Raw genomic sequence first — 20,499 nt, 5'->3', positions numbered from 1 at the left:
AACATACAACGGTGTTACTTAATACGTTTAATATTTATATTTATAGCTACCAACAATAAAACTTCAATTTCACCAACAATAATAAAGCTTCAAGAACAACATACAACAGTGTTACTTAATACGTTTAATATTTATATTTATAGCTACCAACAATAAAACTTCTATTTCACCAACAATAATAAAGCTTCAAGAACAACATACAGCGGTGTTACTTAATACGTTTAATATTTATATTTATAGCTACCAACAATAAAACTTCTATTTCACCAACAATAATAAAGCTTCAAGAACAACATACAGCGGTGTTACTTAATACGTTTAATATTTATATTTATAGCTACCAACAATAAAACTTCAATTTCACCAACAATAATAAAGCTTCAAGAACAACATGCAACGGTGTTACTTAATACGTTTAATATTTATATTTATAGCTACCAACAATAAAACTTCTATTTCACCAACAATAATAAAGCTTCAAGAACAACATACAGCGGTGTTACTTAATACGTTTAATATTTATATTTATAGCTACCAACAATAAAACTTCAATTTCACCAACAATAATAAAGCTTCAAGAACAACATGCAACGGTGTTACTTAATACGTTTAATATTTATATTTATAGCTACCAACAATAAAACTTCTATTTCACCAACAATAATAAAGCTTCAAGAACAACATACAACAGTGTTACTTAATACGTTTAATATTTACATTTATAGCTACCAACAATAAAACTTCTATTTCACCAACAATAATAAAGCTTCAAGAACAACATACAACGGTGTTACTTAATACGTTTAATATTTATATTTATAGCTACCAACAATAAAACTTCAATTTCACCAACAATAATAAAGCTTCAAGAACAACATACAACAGTGTTACTTAATACGTTTAATATTTATATTTATAGCTACCAACAATAAAACTTCCATTTCACCAACAATAATAAAGCTTCAAGAACAACATACAGCGGTGTTACTTAATACGTTTAATATTTATATTTATAGCTACCAACAATAAAACTTCTATTTCACCAACAATAATAAAGCTTCAAGAACAACATACAGCGGTGTTACTTAATACGTTTAATATTTATATTTATAGCTACCAACAATAAAACTTCAATTTCACCAACAATAATAAAGCTTCAAGAACAACATGCAACGGTGTTACTTAATACGTTTAATATTTATATTTATAGCTACCAACAATAAAACTTCTATTTCACCAACAATAATAAAGCTTCAAGAACAACATACAACAGTGTTACTTAATACGTTTAATATTTATATTTATAGCTACCAACAATAAAACTTCTATTTCACCAACAATAATAAAGCTTCAAGAACAACATACAGCGGTGTTACTTAATACGTTTAATATTTATATTTATAGCTACCAACAATAAAACTTCTATTTCACCAACAATAATAAAGCTTCAAGAACAACATACAGCGGTGTTACTTAATACGTTTAATATTTATATTTATAGCTACCAACAATAAAACTTCAATTTCACCAACAATAATAAAGCTTCAAGAACAACATGCAACGGTGTTACTTAATACGTTTAATATTTATATTTATAGCTACCAACAATAAAACTTCTATTTCACCAACAATAATAAAGCTTCAAGAACAACATACAGCGGTGTTACTTAATACGTTTAATATTTACATTTATAGCTACCAACAATAAAACTTCTATTTCACCAACAATAATAAAGCTTCAAGAACAACATACAGCGGTGTTACTTAATACGTTTAATATTTACATTTATAGCTACCAACAATAAAACTTCTATTTCACCAACAATAATAAAGCTTCAAGAACAACATACAGCGGTGTTACTTAATGCGTTTAATATTTATATTTATAGCTACCAACAATAAAACTTCTATTTCACCAACAATAATAAAGCTTCAAGAACAACATACAGCGGTGTTACTTAATACGTTTAATATTTATATTTATAGCTACCAACAATAAAACTTCTATTTCACCAACAATAATAAAGCTTCAAGAACAACATACAGCGGTGTTACTTAATACGTTTAATATTTATATTTATAGCTACCAACAATAAAACTTCTATTTCACCAACAATAATAAAGCTTGAAGAACAACATACAGCGGTGTTACTTAATACGTTTAATATTTATATTTATAGCTACCAACAATAAAACTTCTATTTCACCAACAATAATAAAGCTTCAAGAACAACATACAACAGTGTTACTTAATACGTTTAATATTTACATTTATAGCTACCAACAATAAAACTTCTATTTCACCAACAATAATAAAGCTTCAAGAACAACATACAACAGTGTTACTTAATACGTTTAATATTTATATTTATAGCTACCAACAATAAAACTTCTATTTCACCAACAATAATAAAGCTTCAAGAACAACATACAGCGGTGTTACTTAATACGTTTAATATTTATATTTATAGCTACCAACAATAAAACTTCTATTTCACCAACAATAATAAAGCTTGAAGAACAACATACAGCGGTGTTACTTAATACGTTTAATATTTATATTTATAGCTACCAACAATAAAACTTCTATTTCACCAACAATAATAAAGCTTCAAGAACAACATACAACAGTGTTACTTAATACGTTTAATATTTACATTTATAGCTACCAACAATAAAACTTCTATTTCACCAACAATAATAAAGCTTCAAGAACAACATACAACAGTGTTACTTAATACGTTTAATATTTATATTTATAGCTACCAACAATAAAACTTCTATTTCACCAACAATAATAAAGCTTCAAGAACAACATACAACAGTGTTACTTAATACGTTTAATATTTATATTTATAGCTACCAACAATAAAACTTCTATTTCACCAACAATAATAAAGCTTCAAGAACAACATACAGCGGTGTTACTTAATACGTTTAATATTTATATTTATAGCTACCAACAATAAAACTTCAATTTCACCAACAATAATAAAGCTTCAAGAACAACATGCAACGGTGTTACTTAATACGTTTAATATTTATATTTATAGCTACCAACAATAAAACTTCTATTTCACCAACAATAATAAAGCTTCAAGAACAACATACAGCGGTGTTACTTAATACGTTTAATATTTATATTTATAGCTACCAACAATAAAACTTCTATTTCACCAACAATAATAAAGCTTCAAGAACAACATACAGCGGTGTTACTTAATACGTTTAATATTTATATTTATAGCTACCAACAATAAAACTTCTATTTCACCAACAATAATAAAGCTTCAAGAACAACATACAGCGGTGTTACTTAATACGTTTAATATTTATATTTATAGCTACCAACAATAAAACTTCTATTTCACCAACAATAATAAAGCTTGAAGAACAACATACAGCGGTGTTACTTACTACCGAAAACTATTAGCAGTAGTGAAGCTTTAAGAATAACACACAACTATGAAAATTTGGACCCACAACTACCAATGAAAACGAAGAAAGAATACACAATTGGCAACAATAGCGACACTTTATAAATATATCGCGTTGTAATAGTGTTACGCAACAAAATAGAAACATACAATCCAATCTCTGAAGTTTAATAAAGTGTATAGAATAGGAAAAGAGGTTTACGTTGCTTTAGCAACAATAAAGACCACAATAAAGGCTTATAAATACGCAACTATGTAGAAACTAACTGTACCTTTATTAACTAACTGTATTCATATTCTGGTTTTAGGTCCACGGTTTTAACACGTTGGCTGCCATGTGCCCCACCAGTAGGTCACAACCGACTTCTATTTATGAACCGCGTGGCACACCGGATAGTCACAGACAATTATGTTTTAAAAGTCAACTTTTCTTGTGACATATATGTTTAGGACATTGTAACTGCTTTTCGGGACCTTTTGAATGTTTAGTTTTACTTATACCTAATTTATCACATGGCAGCCAACGCGTTAGTTATTTCTAGTAACTTTGTTTTAGAAACACTGTTTTTATTAATTTGTAAACTACGTTACGAAATAGTTTTAATCCTAGTACTAGCAACAAATAGCTTTAATCCTAGTACTAGCAACAAACGACTTCACAACACCAAATCGGTTAGCTTTCTTTAACTGGACACTGAACGTTTCGTTTTACAGCTTATTTGAGAGTGTTGCACTAAAAAACAAACCATACATGATAATACAAAGTTTCAAATGAAGAATTAAAGAAATATAACAAAAGAAACGTTCACTGCTAGCATTATAACGTTTTGTTTTAACACCAGTATGCATTGCAGAAAATAAACGAGTGTTAGGCCTATTCTATACGGCTATATTTTCACCGTGCATTCCAGAAAGTAAATGAGTGTTAGGCCTATTCTATACGGCTATATTTTCACTAGAATTTATTACAATTTAACTAATACACTTATAGGTACAAAGATGAATGAAATGTGTGTGTGAGTCTTCGTTAAATTGTATGCCGATATTATATTTTCAATGAAGATTTCATGTTAAGTTATTTTCACTTTTATACATATAATAAATTCATCGGCTTGTCTAATATGTGGAATGATAAGGAAAAGAAAATGAACCTAATTCTAAAAAAACAAATACAAGCATCAACTAAAAACAATCATTGTACCTGGAGGTGTTATGTATAACTGATATATAGGAACAAAATGACTGGGTTCGCAGGTTATACGTATACTGTAAAATAGTGACACAAGTTTAATGTATTGGGGAGGTACCAGCTAATACAGATTATTTTAAGTTTATAATTCCATAATTCTCTTTTCTTTAACTGTTTTATATTTTCTGAATATTTCAAGTTATCACATAAGCGGAGGTTTAGAGAAAAAAATTTGCTGTGTTTGAACACTTATCGTTATAACAAAAAGTGCCAATTAATATTTTGACTGTAGAGGGCGGGACCAGTCGAGCCAAACTTTTATTCGGAGCTGTACATCTTTTTATATTATAAATAAATAAAAACTATTAATACTACCAGTTGTTTCAGGATTAGTTTGGTAAAATATTTTGGTGATAAACGAACAGTTTAGATTAAAATAGACTTTTTCTCTGTTTATAGCGAATAATACACTAATTAAAACAAGATGTTGAAAAATTAAAATAATAGATCGTCAGACATACCTCGTCGCTATGTTTGCTTATCCATTCGGCTGGATTTTATAAAGAGTATAACTCTTGGAAAAAAATTATAAATTTCAACGTTAGTTAACCTTAAGCCACAAATCTTTGGTAAATATACTGTGAGAGTGCGAAAAACATTTTTTTTTATTCTCGCGATAAAAGAATATACCTAAATTTTAAAGTGACGTGTAACATATTTTACGAACGACCTACGAAGGCTATTTTCAGTGTTATCAAACATCTTATTAGTCGGCCATTTTACCGCTACATATACATTGCACACGAATAGAAAACGGCGATTTATGATTTCTCTCAGATGAGGAAGGTGAGTTCTAATAACCTCAAAATAATAAAGCAAACATAATACATCTTCAGGCTTTCTCATTGGCTAATATACCTGTCGCAGCTCTGCATTTAAGATCAGTTAAGGAGGGGTTAGTGCGCTTTGTATTCCAGTAACAAAGACCTCTGACCAACAAATCATTTCTTCCCTGACGCGTGGCTTACGAAGCCTTTAAGCTCCGCCTTTCCTGATGTGACCAATCAAGTAAAGAAGGCGAGGCAAAAGTATACGGAATATCTTGCATAGCGAATTAGAAAACGATCGATCAAGCAGAATCTTCCCGTGTTTATGTGGCGGCCATGATGACTTGCGGAGAAACCAGCCTAAACCAATCGAATGTCTACTAAAATCGATATAATGTCAAACTTAGCTATGATTTATTTTTTCCAAACACTTAAATACTTTTAAGGTTTTAGTAAAATAACATTTTCGATGATTTTAATACGCAGTTACTAAAATTGTGTTTATTTAATATTAAAACTTTATTATAGTATATTCTCACGAATAATACTTTAGTTATTACTATACCTTTTAATAACTGAATTCTTTGAAATTGTAATTTTATCGTAATATGGTTAATTACGAGCTAAGGCACTCTAAAAGTTTGAGAATATTATAAAAATATGTTAAGTTATTCTTTAGTGAAACATAACCACTTGGAAATGTAAAATTTATTTAAATTTGGATGATAATATTATGAAAAACAAAATAATGTACTCTTATTCTGTACGACACGTGCGCAAATAGCCTTCGTTCTTCAATTAGCCAAGAGAGGGAGCAACGCATAAATTGATTACGTAAGCATCACTGTGACATCATACCCATAATCCTCTTAGGATAAGAAAATCTCAATGGCCGACGTTTGTATCACAACACACGAAGCGTAAACAGTAGATATTGGCACCTAGTGGAGAACTCTCTGCACTACCAAATGTATTTTTTATAATTACATGTACGGAATAGAATGTAACCAATCATGATGCAACGGAGACCAATAAGGAAAAAAAAAAAGGAAAGAGAAAGAGGTAATTTCCATATATCACCACGTGCACGCACGTGTGACGACAGCAGCTGCATGAATCTGTGCGGAAAGAAATATTATTTTTGATTGGTTTAATTAATGTATTAACGATATCTTACCGGTTATTTTCCCAAATACGACGACCTCATTAATTCATTTCACTAATACATTTAATTAATTTAGCTAATTAGCTAAATTATTAAATGCATTGCCGGAAATACTTGTACAGAATTTTAAAATAAATATCCTATGAAACAAGTTTTTAATTTCGTAGCTCGCCGTAAAGAAACAAACAAAATGTAAAAATAATTTTATCTGAATCACTGGTTGAAAGAAAAGTGACACATACAACACAAACTACAAAAACAGTGTATTTTAGTGTATGATAAAAGCAATTATCAGTGGTGCACTACTTTATGTTATGTTCAGTACTTTTTATAGAACTAAATCGAAAAAATAATAATCAAAAATAATTCCAAAAGTTAAACTTTCCTTTTTATTATTGGTCGTCAAATGTTTTTACATAACACCCATTGTGGGTCATCGGTAAATGTGATGACTCACACCGCTAAAACCCGACGTTCGATTCCTCATGGTGCTGAGAGAAGGTAGCTAAAACGACAAAGAGGTGTTACACTTTCTTCAGCGTTGATTTTTACTGATACAACAATAAGTCTACGGATTTACAACGCTAAAATCAGAGGTTCGATTCCTGATGTGGCTTTCGTACAAGAAAACACACACACAACATTTTTACTCATATCATGAAACATCTTCAAGTCCAACTTTGTTCGTTGTTTTGTAATTAAGCACAAAGCTACACAATGGACTACCTGTTCTCTGCCCATGAAGAGTATCGAAACCCGGTTTCTAGCACTGTAAGTCCGAATACATCCTGCTGTGCCACTAGGAGGCGACTCCTATTTAAAATATAATTTCACATTTTACACTGAAAGATAAACTACGTTAAAAAAAAACTGAAATATGTTAAAATTTGGAATGTTTTGGAAGTAGAGTAAAACAAAATAATTTAGCATCATTATACATCAAAAAATGGTAACAATGAATATTTAACTTTTGAAATTGTCTGGTTGAAATTTACTCGGAGAAATATGTTAAATACACTGAACATTTTAAAACTTGAAGACGCACAATATTTTAACTAAAGAACATTCAATATGTTATTTACAGTTAGGATTATTTTTTAAGATGGAATATGTATTTTCAATATATTTTTGTTTGTTTTTTTAGAGCTTTTGAGTGAGAGATTAGTTTAGAAATTCAATGAATGGAATGAACAAATTTAAATGTAAATTTTGTATTTGTTTATACTTGTTTTTCAATGATAGAATTCATCAACATGTAATTTGCTGTTTAGTGATAAAGTATACCAACATCTAATTATTAGTGCTGTTTGTTAAGGCTTGTTATTCTATGATAAAATTCCCCAAGATATAATTTTGGTGTTGATTGTTAATACTTGTTATTGAATGATAAAATTCCCCAAGATATAATTTTGGTGTTGATTGTTAATACTTGTTATTGAATGATAAGATTCCCCAAGATATAATTTTGGTGTTGATTGTTAATACTTGTTATTGAATGATAAGATTCCCCAAGATATAATTTCGGTGTTGATTGTTAATACTTGTTATTGAATGATAAGATTCCCCAAGACATAATTTTGGTGTTGATTGATAATACTTGTTATTGAATGATAAGATTCACCAAGATATAATTTTGGTGTTGATTGATAATACTTGTTATTGAATGATAAGATTCACCAAGATATAATTTTGGTGTTGATTGATAATACTTGTTATTGAATGATAAGATTCACCAAGATATAATTTCGGTGTTGATTGTTAATACTTGTTATTGAATGATAAGATTCACCAAGATATAATTTCGGTGTTGATTGATAATACTTGTTATTGAATGATAAGATTCACCAAGATATAATTTCGGTGTTGATTGATAATACTTGTTATTGAATGATAAGATTCACCAAGATATAATTTCGGTGTTGATTGTTAATACTTGTTATTGAATGATAAGATTCACCAAGATATAATTTTGGTGTTGATTGTTAATACTTGTTATTGAATGATAAAATTCACCAAGATATAATTTTGGTGTTGATTGTTAATACTTGTTATTGAATGATAAAATTCACCAAGATATAATTTTGGTGTTGATTGTTAATACTTGTTATTGAATGATAAGATTCACCAAGATATAATTTTGGTGTTGATTGTTAATACTTGTTATTGAATGATAAAATTCACCAAGATATAATTTTGGTGTTGATTGTTAATACTTGTTATTGAATGATAAAATTCACCAAGATATAATTTTGGTGTTGATTGTTAATACTTGTTATTGAATGATAAAATTCACCAAGATATAATTTCGGTGTTGATTGTTAATACTTGTTATTGAATGATAAGATTCACCAAGATATAATTTTGGTGTTGATTGTTAATACTTGTTATTGAATGATAAGATTCACCAAGATATAATTTTGGTGTTGATTGTTAATACTTGTTATTGAATGATAAAATTCATCAAGATATAATTTTGGTGTTGATTGTTAATACTTGTTATTGAATGATAAAATTCACCAAGATATAATTTCGGTGTTGATTGTTAATACTTGTTATTGAATGATAAGATTCACCAAGATATAATTTTGGTGTTGATTGTTAATACTTGTTATTGAATGATAAAATTCACCAAGATATAATTTTGGTGTTGATTGTTAATACTTGTTATTGAATGATAAAATTCATCAAGATATAATTTTGGTGTTGATTGTTAATACTTGTTATTGAATGATAAGATTCACCAAGATATAATTTTGGTGTTGATTGTTAATACTTGTTATTGAATGATAAAATTCACCAAGATATAATTTTGGTGTTGATTGTTAATACTTGTTATACAATGATAAGATTCACCATCTAATCTCCTTAATACAGAGTTTTGTTTTTACTGTGAAGTTATTATATATATTATCATTTCTTTAAGCAAACTCAACTGGTCTATGATACAAACACTGTAGATATAAAAATAACATTTGTAACCGTTGTGTGATGTTAACAATGAGTGAAAATTACAAACATAATATCATACATATCAAACATAATATCATACATGTCAAACATAATATCATACATGTCAAACATAATATCATACATATCAAACATAATATCATACATATCAAACATAATATCATACATATCAAACATAATATCATACATATCAAACAAAATATCATACATATCAAACATAATATCATACATGTCAAACATAATATCATACATATCAAACAAAATATCATACATATCAAACAAAATATCATACATGTCAAACATAATATCATACATGTCAAACATAATATCATACATATCAAACATAATATCATACATGTTAAACATAATATCATACATGTCAAACATAATATCATACATATCAAACATAATATCATACATATCAAACATAATATTATACATGTCAAACATAATATCATACATATCAAACATAATATCATACATGTCAAACATAATATCATACATGTCAAACATAATATCATACATATCAAACATAATATCATACATATCAAACATAATATTATACATGTCAAACATAATATCATACATATCAAACACAATATCATACATATCAAACATAATATCATACATATCAAACATAATATCATACATATCAAACAAAATATCATACATGTCAAACATAATATCATACATATCAAACATAATATCATACATATCAAACATAATATCATACATGTCAAACATAATATCATACATGTCAAACATAATATCATACATGTCAAACATAATATCATACATATCATACATAATATCACATACATATGTCAAATATCATAAATATCATACATATCAAACATAATATCATACATATCAAACATAATATCATACATATCAAACATAATATCATACATGTCAAACATAATATCATACATGTCAAACATAATATCATACATGTCAAACATAATATCATACATATCAAACATAATATCATACATGTCAAACATAATATCATACATATAAACATAATATCATACATGTCAAACATAATATTATACATATCAAACATAATATCATACATATCAAACATAATATCATACATGTCAAACATAATATCATACATATCAAACATAATATCATACATATCAAACATAATATCATACAGAAACGCTAACAGTTTCACATAAAATAACGTAAGAACTAAAAGTACATAAATAATGACCAACTTAATACGAAATGTGTCTGTACAAATATATTAGTATTGTATGTTGTCTATATAAATATAATAATACTGTCTGTTGTCTATATAAATATAATAATACTGTCTGTTGTCTATTTAAATATAAAAGTTCTGTTTGTTATCTATATGAATATAATAATATTGTCTGTTGTCTATATAAATATATTATTCTGTTTTTATATAAATACAATAATACTGTCTGTTTTCTATATAAATATAACAATATTGTGTTGTATATATAAATATAATAGCATTGTCTGTTGTTCATATAAATATAATAATACTGTCTATTGTCTTTATAAATATAAAAGTTCTCTTTGTTATCTATATAATTATAATAGTATTGTCTGTTGTCTATATAAATATAATAGTAGTGTCTGTGTTCTACATAAATATAATAATACTGTCTGTTGTCTTTATAAATATAATAGTATTCTCTGTTTTCTAAACAAATATTATAGTACTATTTGTTGTCTGTATAAATATAATTATACTCTCAGTGATCTATATAAATATAAATGTAAAAGTTCTGTTTGTTATCTACGTAATTATAATATACTTTCTGTTGTCTATATAAGTATAATAGTTCTGTCTGTTGTATGTTCATGTAACTACTTCGCAAGTTATGGATGTATCTTTACCCAAAACGAAGTGGTAATGTATTAGGTACGTGTGGAACTGGAAAAATATTTTTAATTTTGCAATTTTTTACGAGCTATTTTAACACTACTTCGCCTCGTGTAGGTAGATCTGCACTAAATTGGGTTTGTAAATTTATCAGGTCCATAGGAAGATACGCACAAGTTTCGTGTTTTGCAGTTTTCTTTATGGACGATTTTGCGTTGTTTACAATTACATATGATAGAAGCAACTTTTCATGTTCTTAGACAACCTTTCATCAAACACGAACTTGCATGACTTCTGCCAAGAGAACGTGCACTCCAGCTACTACGTAATAATTTGTTTAAACGTTTACAATAAAAAGTAAATATAGACAACACACAACAGAGCTACTAAGCTACACTGACCCCAATTTTGAACTACTGGCCTAGCAGCTCCCTACTACCACCATAAATACTCGGGAATTTAATGGTACTCTCCCAGGACATAGAGTTTAAAGTATGGAAAATATACTGTGACATCACAATAATTCGAACTTGGACCGCCCACCTTTGTGATCTGGAGCTCCACCACAGGGTGAGCCCACGCCCCATATTTCTTTACAGAAGTCAAAATTATAAAATATTTTAAAAAATAGTCGCAAAATTTTAAAAAAAATATTTCGTATTTAAATGTTAAGCCTATTAACCACATTATATAAAGTTTGTTTTATCAAATTTAAGTACACAGGTGAAAAACCTGTTTCTTTAGTCAAAATGGATATAAATATATGCTGGGTGTAAGTGTAAAAACGTAGGGAAGCAACTTATTTTTATGAGGGGGTAAAACTTATATAAAAATAACATTTGCTCAACATAAGCACAGTAAAAGAAAGAACACAACAAACGACGTTGAAAAACAATGATTATAAAGTAACTGGTAGAAATGATAACGTTATCACTTCACTATAGATGAAAATGTCATGTTATATTAGATAAGACACAAGTTTATCACTTCACTATAGATGAAAATGCCATGTTATCTTAGATAAGATACAAGTTTATCACTTCACTATAGATGAAAATGCCATGTTAGATAACATACAAGTTTATCACTTCACTATAGATGAAAATGCCATGTTATCTTAGATAAGACACAAGTTTATCACTTCACTATAGATGAAAATGCCATGTTATCTTAGATAAGATACAAGTTTATCACTTCACTATAGATGAAAATGCCATGTTATTTTAGATAAGATACAAGTTTATCACCTCACTATAGATGAAAATGCCATGATATCTTAGATAAGATACAAGTTTATCACTTCACTATAGATGAAAATGCCATGTTATCTTAGATAAGATACAAGTTTATCACTTCACTATAGATGAAAATGCCATGTTATCTTAGATAAGATACAAGTTTATCACTTCACTATAGATGAAAATGTCATGTTATATTAGATAAGACACAAGTTTATCACCTCACTATAGATGAAAATGCCATGTTATCTTAGATAAGATACAAGTTTATCACTTCACTATAGATGAAAATGCCATGTTATATTAGATAAGACACAAGTTTATCACCTCACTATAGATGAAAATGCCATGTTATATTAGATAAGATACAAGTATGGAAAAGCGTTATATTAGCGCTATGTTTAAAGTGAAAATAGCAAAAATGAAATGCAAGGCCTAAAACAATCAATCAGTTTTTATGATGACGTAACAATGCGTGTTACAGCGTGAATACGAGAAAATCATGGAATTATCTTCTAAAAATTAATATCCTCTTCTTTCCTCTAGAACACAGATTTTTTCGACAAAATCATTCTAAGTAATTTTCCCTGGGATTCATTTATTTTACATTTGAATTGTTTATAATTTGTTTCAAAATAAGCATTTGCACTTTGTGTTTCTATTATAAATATTTTGAGTTACATTTCGAGGAAAGTTGTTGTAATGACATATGTTGAAGACAAAGGAAACACGGAAGCACTAAGCGAAGCCTTTGTGGTAAAAGTGTATTACAATAGAATATATAATGAACGTGAACTTAACATGAGTTAGGATACAATGAGACAATTTTGTTTTTGGTGAAATTGTATTACAATATAATATATAATGAACGTGAAATTAACATGAGTTAGGCTACAATGAGACAATTTTGTTTTTGGTAAAATGTATTACAATATAATATATAATGAACGTGAACTTAATAGGAGTTAGGATACAATGAGACAATTTTGTTTTTAGTAAAAGTGTATTACAATACAATGTATAATGAACGTGAACTTAATAGGAGTTAGGATACAATGAGACAATTTTGTTTTTTGTAAAAGTGTATTACAATACAATGTATAATGAACGTGAACTTAATAGGAGTTAGGATACAATGAGACAATTTTGTTTTTGGTAAAAGTGTATTACAATACAATGTATAATGAACGTGAACTTAATAGGAGTTAGGATACAATGAGACAATTTTGTTTTTGGTAAAAGTGTATTACAATATAATATATAATGAACGTGAACTTAACATGAGCTAGGATACAATGAGACAATTTTGTTTTTGATAAAAATGTATTACAATACAATGTATAATGAACGTGAACTTAATAGGAGTTAGGATACAATGAGACAATTTTGTTTTTGGTAAAATGTATTACAATAGAATATATAATGAACGTGAATTTAATAGGAGTTAGGATACAATGAGACAATTTTGTTTTTTGTAAAAGTGTATTACAATACAATGTATAATGAACGTGAACTTAACAGGAGTTAGGATACAATGAGATAATTTTGTTTTTGGTAAAATTGTATTACAATATAATATATAATGAACGTGAACTTAATAGGAGTTAGGCTACAATGAGACAATTTTGTTTTTGGTAAAAGTGTATTACAATATAATATATAATGAACGTGAACTTAACATGAGCTAGGATACAATGAGACAATTTTGTTTTTGATAAAAATGTATTACAATAATGTATATTAAACGCGAACATGGTAAAGTCAATGAGGTAATAGGAAACTCATGTTTATAAGAAAAGTATGTTATGTTAATACGAGTTGAACATGAAATTAATAACACGAAAGTAAGAAACATAGTTAGTGTTTTATTTTCTAATTGGAAGCTCCAAAACCAGACTAGAAAGCTCGGTTTGATAAGCATTCAACGGTTATCTACCGTTGATTTATTTAGTACTATAATCCATATGAAAATATACTATGTTTAAATAACATATCCTTAACAATACAATACAGATTTACTATAGAAACCAAATGCAGTTGATATTATTTACACGCTGAACAGCGCTCCCCTTATGTGTGCAAAACACGTTTGCACAGATAGCAAATAACTTTATGCAGATGAATTCGATTCCATTATAAAGCGACAGCACGCCAAATAACGCTTGTGGTTAGCATTCCCAGGAGCTCCGATCTGGAGTTTAAGTAGCTACTAAGCTCCACGTGGTTACTCTGCGCAAATAACCGATACATAAATATGCATAATACAGAGGCATGCATGTGTATACATATGTATTTAGTTAAGTATAAACCACGTGCAACATTTTACCACTGGACATATTTAAACGCCTTCTGGAGTAAAAACCTGATGTTTGCATTTTTAATGGTTCGTATAAACAGTTACAGAAGGAGTTGATGCGACTTTCACGTTTTTGATTTTTGTGAGTTATTGCGTGAACGTTTAACTTGGTAGTAACTTAAGCTTCATATAAGAGTTCCTACTAATAGTAATTTTAATATTTTATAATTACCTGCAGTCTTTGAAGTTTCAAAACTAACGCGAAAGTAATCCAGTCCTTACTTTTTACTGTGAGGTAACTAATTAATCTTATATCACTAATTTACACTGAAGCAGTAACGACAGCAATGACCTTTGTTTGTTTCTGAAAAGTTCTGAGCAAAGTAAACACTAAGAAAGTTGTTTTCCAAAGATTTTTGTTTCTTACAAGTGTCAAAATATTAACCTTTTGTTGTAAACTACACAACAAAACACAGGTTTATGTTATTATAGGCTTAGTGATAAGAGTAATAGAGAATTATTTTTTATATTATATTATTTCGTTCCTGTTAACCAACTAAAAACGATTTTCGCAATCAAGTGACTTCACTAATTGTTACAGAACAAAATAGACACTTAGCACAAATAAGTCTCGAGTTACTTTACTAATCGTTACAGAACAAAATAGACACTTAGCACAAATAAGTCTCGAGTTACTTTACTAATTGTTACAGAACAAAATAGACACTTAGCACAAGTAAATCTCGAGTTACTTTACTGATTGTTACAGAACAAAATAGACACTTAGCACAAGTAAATCTCGAGTTAGGGTGAACATTTTTCCAACGAAATACCCAGAATTTCAGCATAGCAAAAAGAAATGGTTAATTAACACAAGTAAAGAGCATATGTGTTTAGTATTGTAATATTACATATGACTGTAATAACGAATTGTTGTCATTAGTTTCATTGCAATCAGCAGTCAGACAGCTACAAGTTCTGTATTGGGAAACGTACCAAGATAAAATATACAAATAAAATGTAATTCATAATAACAGCCACAGCCTAATTAACCTTACGTTAATTGTAGTAACAAACAAACACTGTTTCTTTTAGAAAGATCATGTCGTATTTTGATTTTGTGCTCTGAGAAATTAATTAATATGTGTTCGATTTCTTTCTGTTTTCCGGGGGAGGAGAAGTTCATGTTCATTATTCTTTATAAAGGGTAACTCAACATTTCAACCAATACCAGTTTTCGATCATAATAAAATACCTACTTAGATTTAAAATAAAAACTATCCTTAAACTAGCATAAACTAAAAATATAAAAAATATTCCTATATTACGTTAACAATGAATGGAGATAACATATAACTTGTTAAATGCATATATCGAGGGTTTTTTTGATAAGAAAACAGACATCTTTCTCATCCATAGGTCTCTATACTTAAAAGACATTTGATAAACCTTAGAGATAAATCTTTGTTTGTTATTAAATACAAAACCATAGAATGAGGTATTTTTGTGTTATGCTCTCCATCGAAACCCGGTTTTAGGTGTTATAAGCCTTCAGACTGAGTCACCAGGAAACTTGAGGATAAAAGAAATGAATTAAAAACATGAAAAGTAATTAATTATCACGTGACTTAAGAGCTTCATGAGCGTGAGAGCAAGTTTAGTGATAAAATTCTGAACGCCACTAACAGTTGTGTTGTGTAAACTGTTTTATGGACGTTCCACAAAATTTTAAATTTTATGAATTTTTTGTTGGTTATTTTATTTCAGCCTTTACTTTCTAAGGTTGATTTTGAACGAACTGGAGCTTTTTGAGTGTGTGTTGATTGTAAGTCATAAAAACATTTTACTGGAAAGTTATCATTAAAGCTTCATTTTTTTCCCTACAATCAAATCTAAGCTTAATGGTAAGAACCAACACTTTTTCTTGAATAGATACATTATGGACAAAAACACATCAGGAACCAACGGCTAATGGGCGTTCACTCTTACATTCCACCCACCACACCTACACGTAGCGAACACAGAAACTGGGTGGTGACGTGATCGATCACAGACAACTATAGGAAATCAATCTATTGATTGGTACCTACCAAACTGACTTCTCATCCAGGGGTAGAGGGGGCTCGGAAGAGCCCCGGATGACGGAGGAGCCTGGCTAGCTGGATTAAGAACGTTGGGGGGATTCCCCCCCGGTGGTGAGTACATCTGTTGTTGCTGGGGTGGGCCCGAGTGGAGAGGGCTCTGGCAGGGCTGCTGGTGCATGTTGGTAGGACACTCGGACGACACTGGCCTGGGAACGCCATTCGGATCGTGATGAAGCTGTTGTTGTTGTTGTTGTGTGGTGGTGGTGGTGGTGGGGGGATGCTGTTGTATGGGTGGCTGTTGCATCTTACAACTCGGATACTGGGTCATGTTTTGGTGCTGAGATGCAGTACCATTTGGTGACCCTCTACAGTTTTGACCATCTTGTTGAGGGACATAAGCGTTGGGATGTGTTAGCGGGCCATGAGGAGGAGGTGGTTGGTGAGCTGGCTGAGGCGGATGAGGAAGAGCTGGAGGTCCAGGAGGTTGCTGACCACAGTGGTTCCCATAGTAAGTTTCAGGAGGGCTGGGGGAATTGGGCGATGAAGTGATCGGTCGAATTTCCAAACGGTCGTAAGGGGGAAAGCGTGGGTAAGTACCTGCTCCCTGAGGAGGAGACGAACAGTATTGTGTGTGAGCCAAGTACTGACGTGAGACTTGTTCACAGGTCTCACCGTTGTGCTGGGTGTGTACTGGCTGGTTGTTGTAGTGGTCGCCAGTTCGTAAATCAGTAAGATACGAGCTTGTAAAATATGAGTTCATGCTCTGATGATTTGTGGTTCGTTAGATGTAGAATCACACAAAGTGAGAAAGTCCTGTAGTTTCAGTTGACTGCGCAAGCGCGATGAGTTGGGATTCGACAGTTCTTGGGTAGGATAACCAATGGGAGTTGTCCAGCTATCTACTCCTGCAAAAAAAAACAGCAAACGAGAAACGTGACAAAAATTAGAAAGAAGTAAAAATAATGTATATTGACAACATTACGACAACATATGTAAAGCATGAATTTTGATAATATAACCGTTTGTCAACAGCCACGAAACATTATTAAATTTAAATAATAGACGGGAGTGACTCTGACCAGTGGGGAGTGACCAAAGGTTACTGTGGGTTGGGTAGAAGAGAGCAATTAATTTTAACTTCTGGGTTTCTTTTAGTCACTTACTTTTAGTCACTTACTTAACCATTTTGTCTAAAATACTGTCTCGTTAAATTAACGAAAATGAACCAAACAACAACATTAATTTGAAACAAAAATTTACAGAAAACTCGCCCCCCAATGTTTTTCATAGCTGATATCATTTTTTTTTTAATTTAAATTTCTTAAATACAATAAATTAGATTATGACACCAACTTCTTTCTAAGTCACTCTGTTTCAAACCTTGATAATACATTTCACTTCGTGCATTCCTACATGAAACTGATCATAATGTTGCCTGCTGCTGTTGTAAAAAACACATATTCATCTCCTCAGGATAGTGTGGAGTCCTTATATCAAATCTACGCGACTATTGTCGTTTCTCACGCGAACTCTCGTGAAACTGCTCGTCATTTTAAGGCAAAAACCTCACCAGTATGAAATTTAGAGGATAAAAAAAAACAATTTAATTCACTTATAAAAATCTCTGACTAATTCTATAAAAGAAAGCAAGTTAAATATAATTTTTTAAAACCGCTAGATATTTTATTTCTAACTTTATACTCTTTAAATGTACTACATTAACAGCACGAAGGTTGAAACAAATCGATTGAAGCAACGCGTGTATCTATAAATAAAATCAGATATACAAACATAGCTCATGGGCATTAATCCCAGCCTTTCTAATAATCTTATCTGGATACCTTGTCTTTATTGCTTGCATGGAACACCAATAAACAAGTGTTTTAAGTAGATTGTTAGAGCCAACCTGTCAATAAATTGACTGTTATCTTTCCATTACGTAGAATTTTGTGTTTCAGAGATACTTATTGTAATCAGTTCTTTGATAATTGGCCCTGGCTTGGCCAGGTGGGTTAAGGCGTTCGACTCGTAATCCGAGGGTCGCGAGTTCGAATCCCCGTCGCACCTAACATGCTCGTCCTTTCAACCGTAGGGCCATTATAATGTTAAGGTCAATCCCATTATTCTTTAGTAAAAGAGTAGCCCAAGAGTTGACTGTGGGTGGTGATGACTAGCTGTCTTCCCTCTAGTCTTACACTGTTAAATTAGGGACGGCTAGCGCAGATAGCCCTCGTGTGGCTTTACGCGAAATTCAAAAAACAAGCAAACATCTTTGATAATTGAATGTAATGTTCCGATTACTGCAGTAGTGGGCCTCTTTTCACAATAATACACAATTGTTTGTTTTTCATTTCTTCTAGAAAAATATGGGATTGGAACACACGCTGTTTTCGAGATAGTAGTCGTAAATGAGTCATACAATAAACAGGCAATAATGTTTAAATACTAGCCCGTATTGTATCGAGAACATTGTTGTAAATTTATCCATAACTGTACTTACGTTTCAACTGAAGTCAGTTGATGTGTAAACTGAAAATGCGAGGAGTTGTTCGTTAAAAACAAAGCAACTAACAAATAAAATAACTCAGTTAGACTGCACTTGTCGCACGTGGTGAGCTACAGCCGGACAAGGCCTAGTTTCCTCACGAGATACTTGCAAGCTTTGTGGTCGACCATTCGCATGCACGGTACACATCGTCATTACGAGTTATATCTGACCCATGATTTTCAAAACGTACTTCAGAAATCCCCATAAAAATTGCAACGATTCTTTAGTTCCCCGTCAGGCTCCTCGAGCCTGTGATTGGTTACAGATGCTCACGCCTCTGTGATCAGTCCTGTTTCTTTTTTTGTTGTTGTTCATACCAAATTACAGCGGGTGCATTATTGATGTGAGCCATAGAAATGAAATGCGCAGGATACCAGCACTCGAAAAGTAAAACTTTCTAGAAGATTAGAAGATTACAGTACAGTCACGTGAGGAATACGCGGTTTTTTTATTTTTTATTTTGGTAGGTAAATCAGAGATGATCGTACTGTCATCTTCAATAATAAAAGGATCTTTGTCAGGTATGAAGAAAATCTTTGTTAGTGTTTGCATTTTAAGAGTGGTTTTTCTTACTGAGGCATTGAAGGTTCCAAAGAGACCTCTTTCGGTTTCCCACCAATGACAGGGCAGATTGCAATGGGACCAAAATTGCAGGTAATTTCATCTCGCTCTAGCAATTACAGATATCATGCAACTGTTCTTTGATACATTCCAGATAAGGATTTGTTTTTTTTTAAATATAGGCTTATCGGAATATCCTGATTATACGTTTGTTTAATTATTCTGCTGGTTTTATCATACAAGTTCATTTTGTATGTAAATAATAGGGCGGAATTTTTACAAGGCAGATAAAAAACCCAAAGTCGCGCAACAATAAAGCAAGA

General features: G+C 30.5%; 1 protein-coding gene across 5 annotated transcripts in view; it reads right to left on the bottom strand.

Moving 5' to 3' along the window:
* The window catches only part of LOC143238854 (uncharacterized), a 209,688-nt gene that overhangs the window by 129,202 nt on the left and 59,987 nt on the right, over window positions 1-20,499 (bottom strand). For 4 of the 5 annotated variants that reach the window (XM_076479441.1, XM_076479446.1, XM_076479465.1 and 1 more), the window contains one exon: window positions 17,074-17,972. In XM_076479441.1, coding sequence (XP_076335556.1) covers window positions 17,074-17,827 — 754 coding nt within the window. In that variant the 5' untranslated portion in view covers window positions 17,828-17,972. Of the gene's footprint in view, window positions 1-17,073; window positions 17,973-19,567; window positions 19,761-20,499 lie in introns of those variants that run through there. The other variant, XM_076479473.1, reaches the window with a different exon arrangement.

Source organism: Tachypleus tridentatus, chromosome 2 (genome assembly GCF_004210375.1).
Source record: "Tachypleus tridentatus isolate NWPU-2018 chromosome 2, ASM421037v1, whole genome shotgun sequence".
In the NCBI taxonomy this organism is placed as follows: domain Eukaryota; kingdom Metazoa; phylum Arthropoda; class Merostomata; order Xiphosura; family Limulidae; genus Tachypleus; species Tachypleus tridentatus.
Note: the sequence above shows the minus strand (reverse complement) of the source record. Positions and strands in the feature narration are given on the sequence as shown.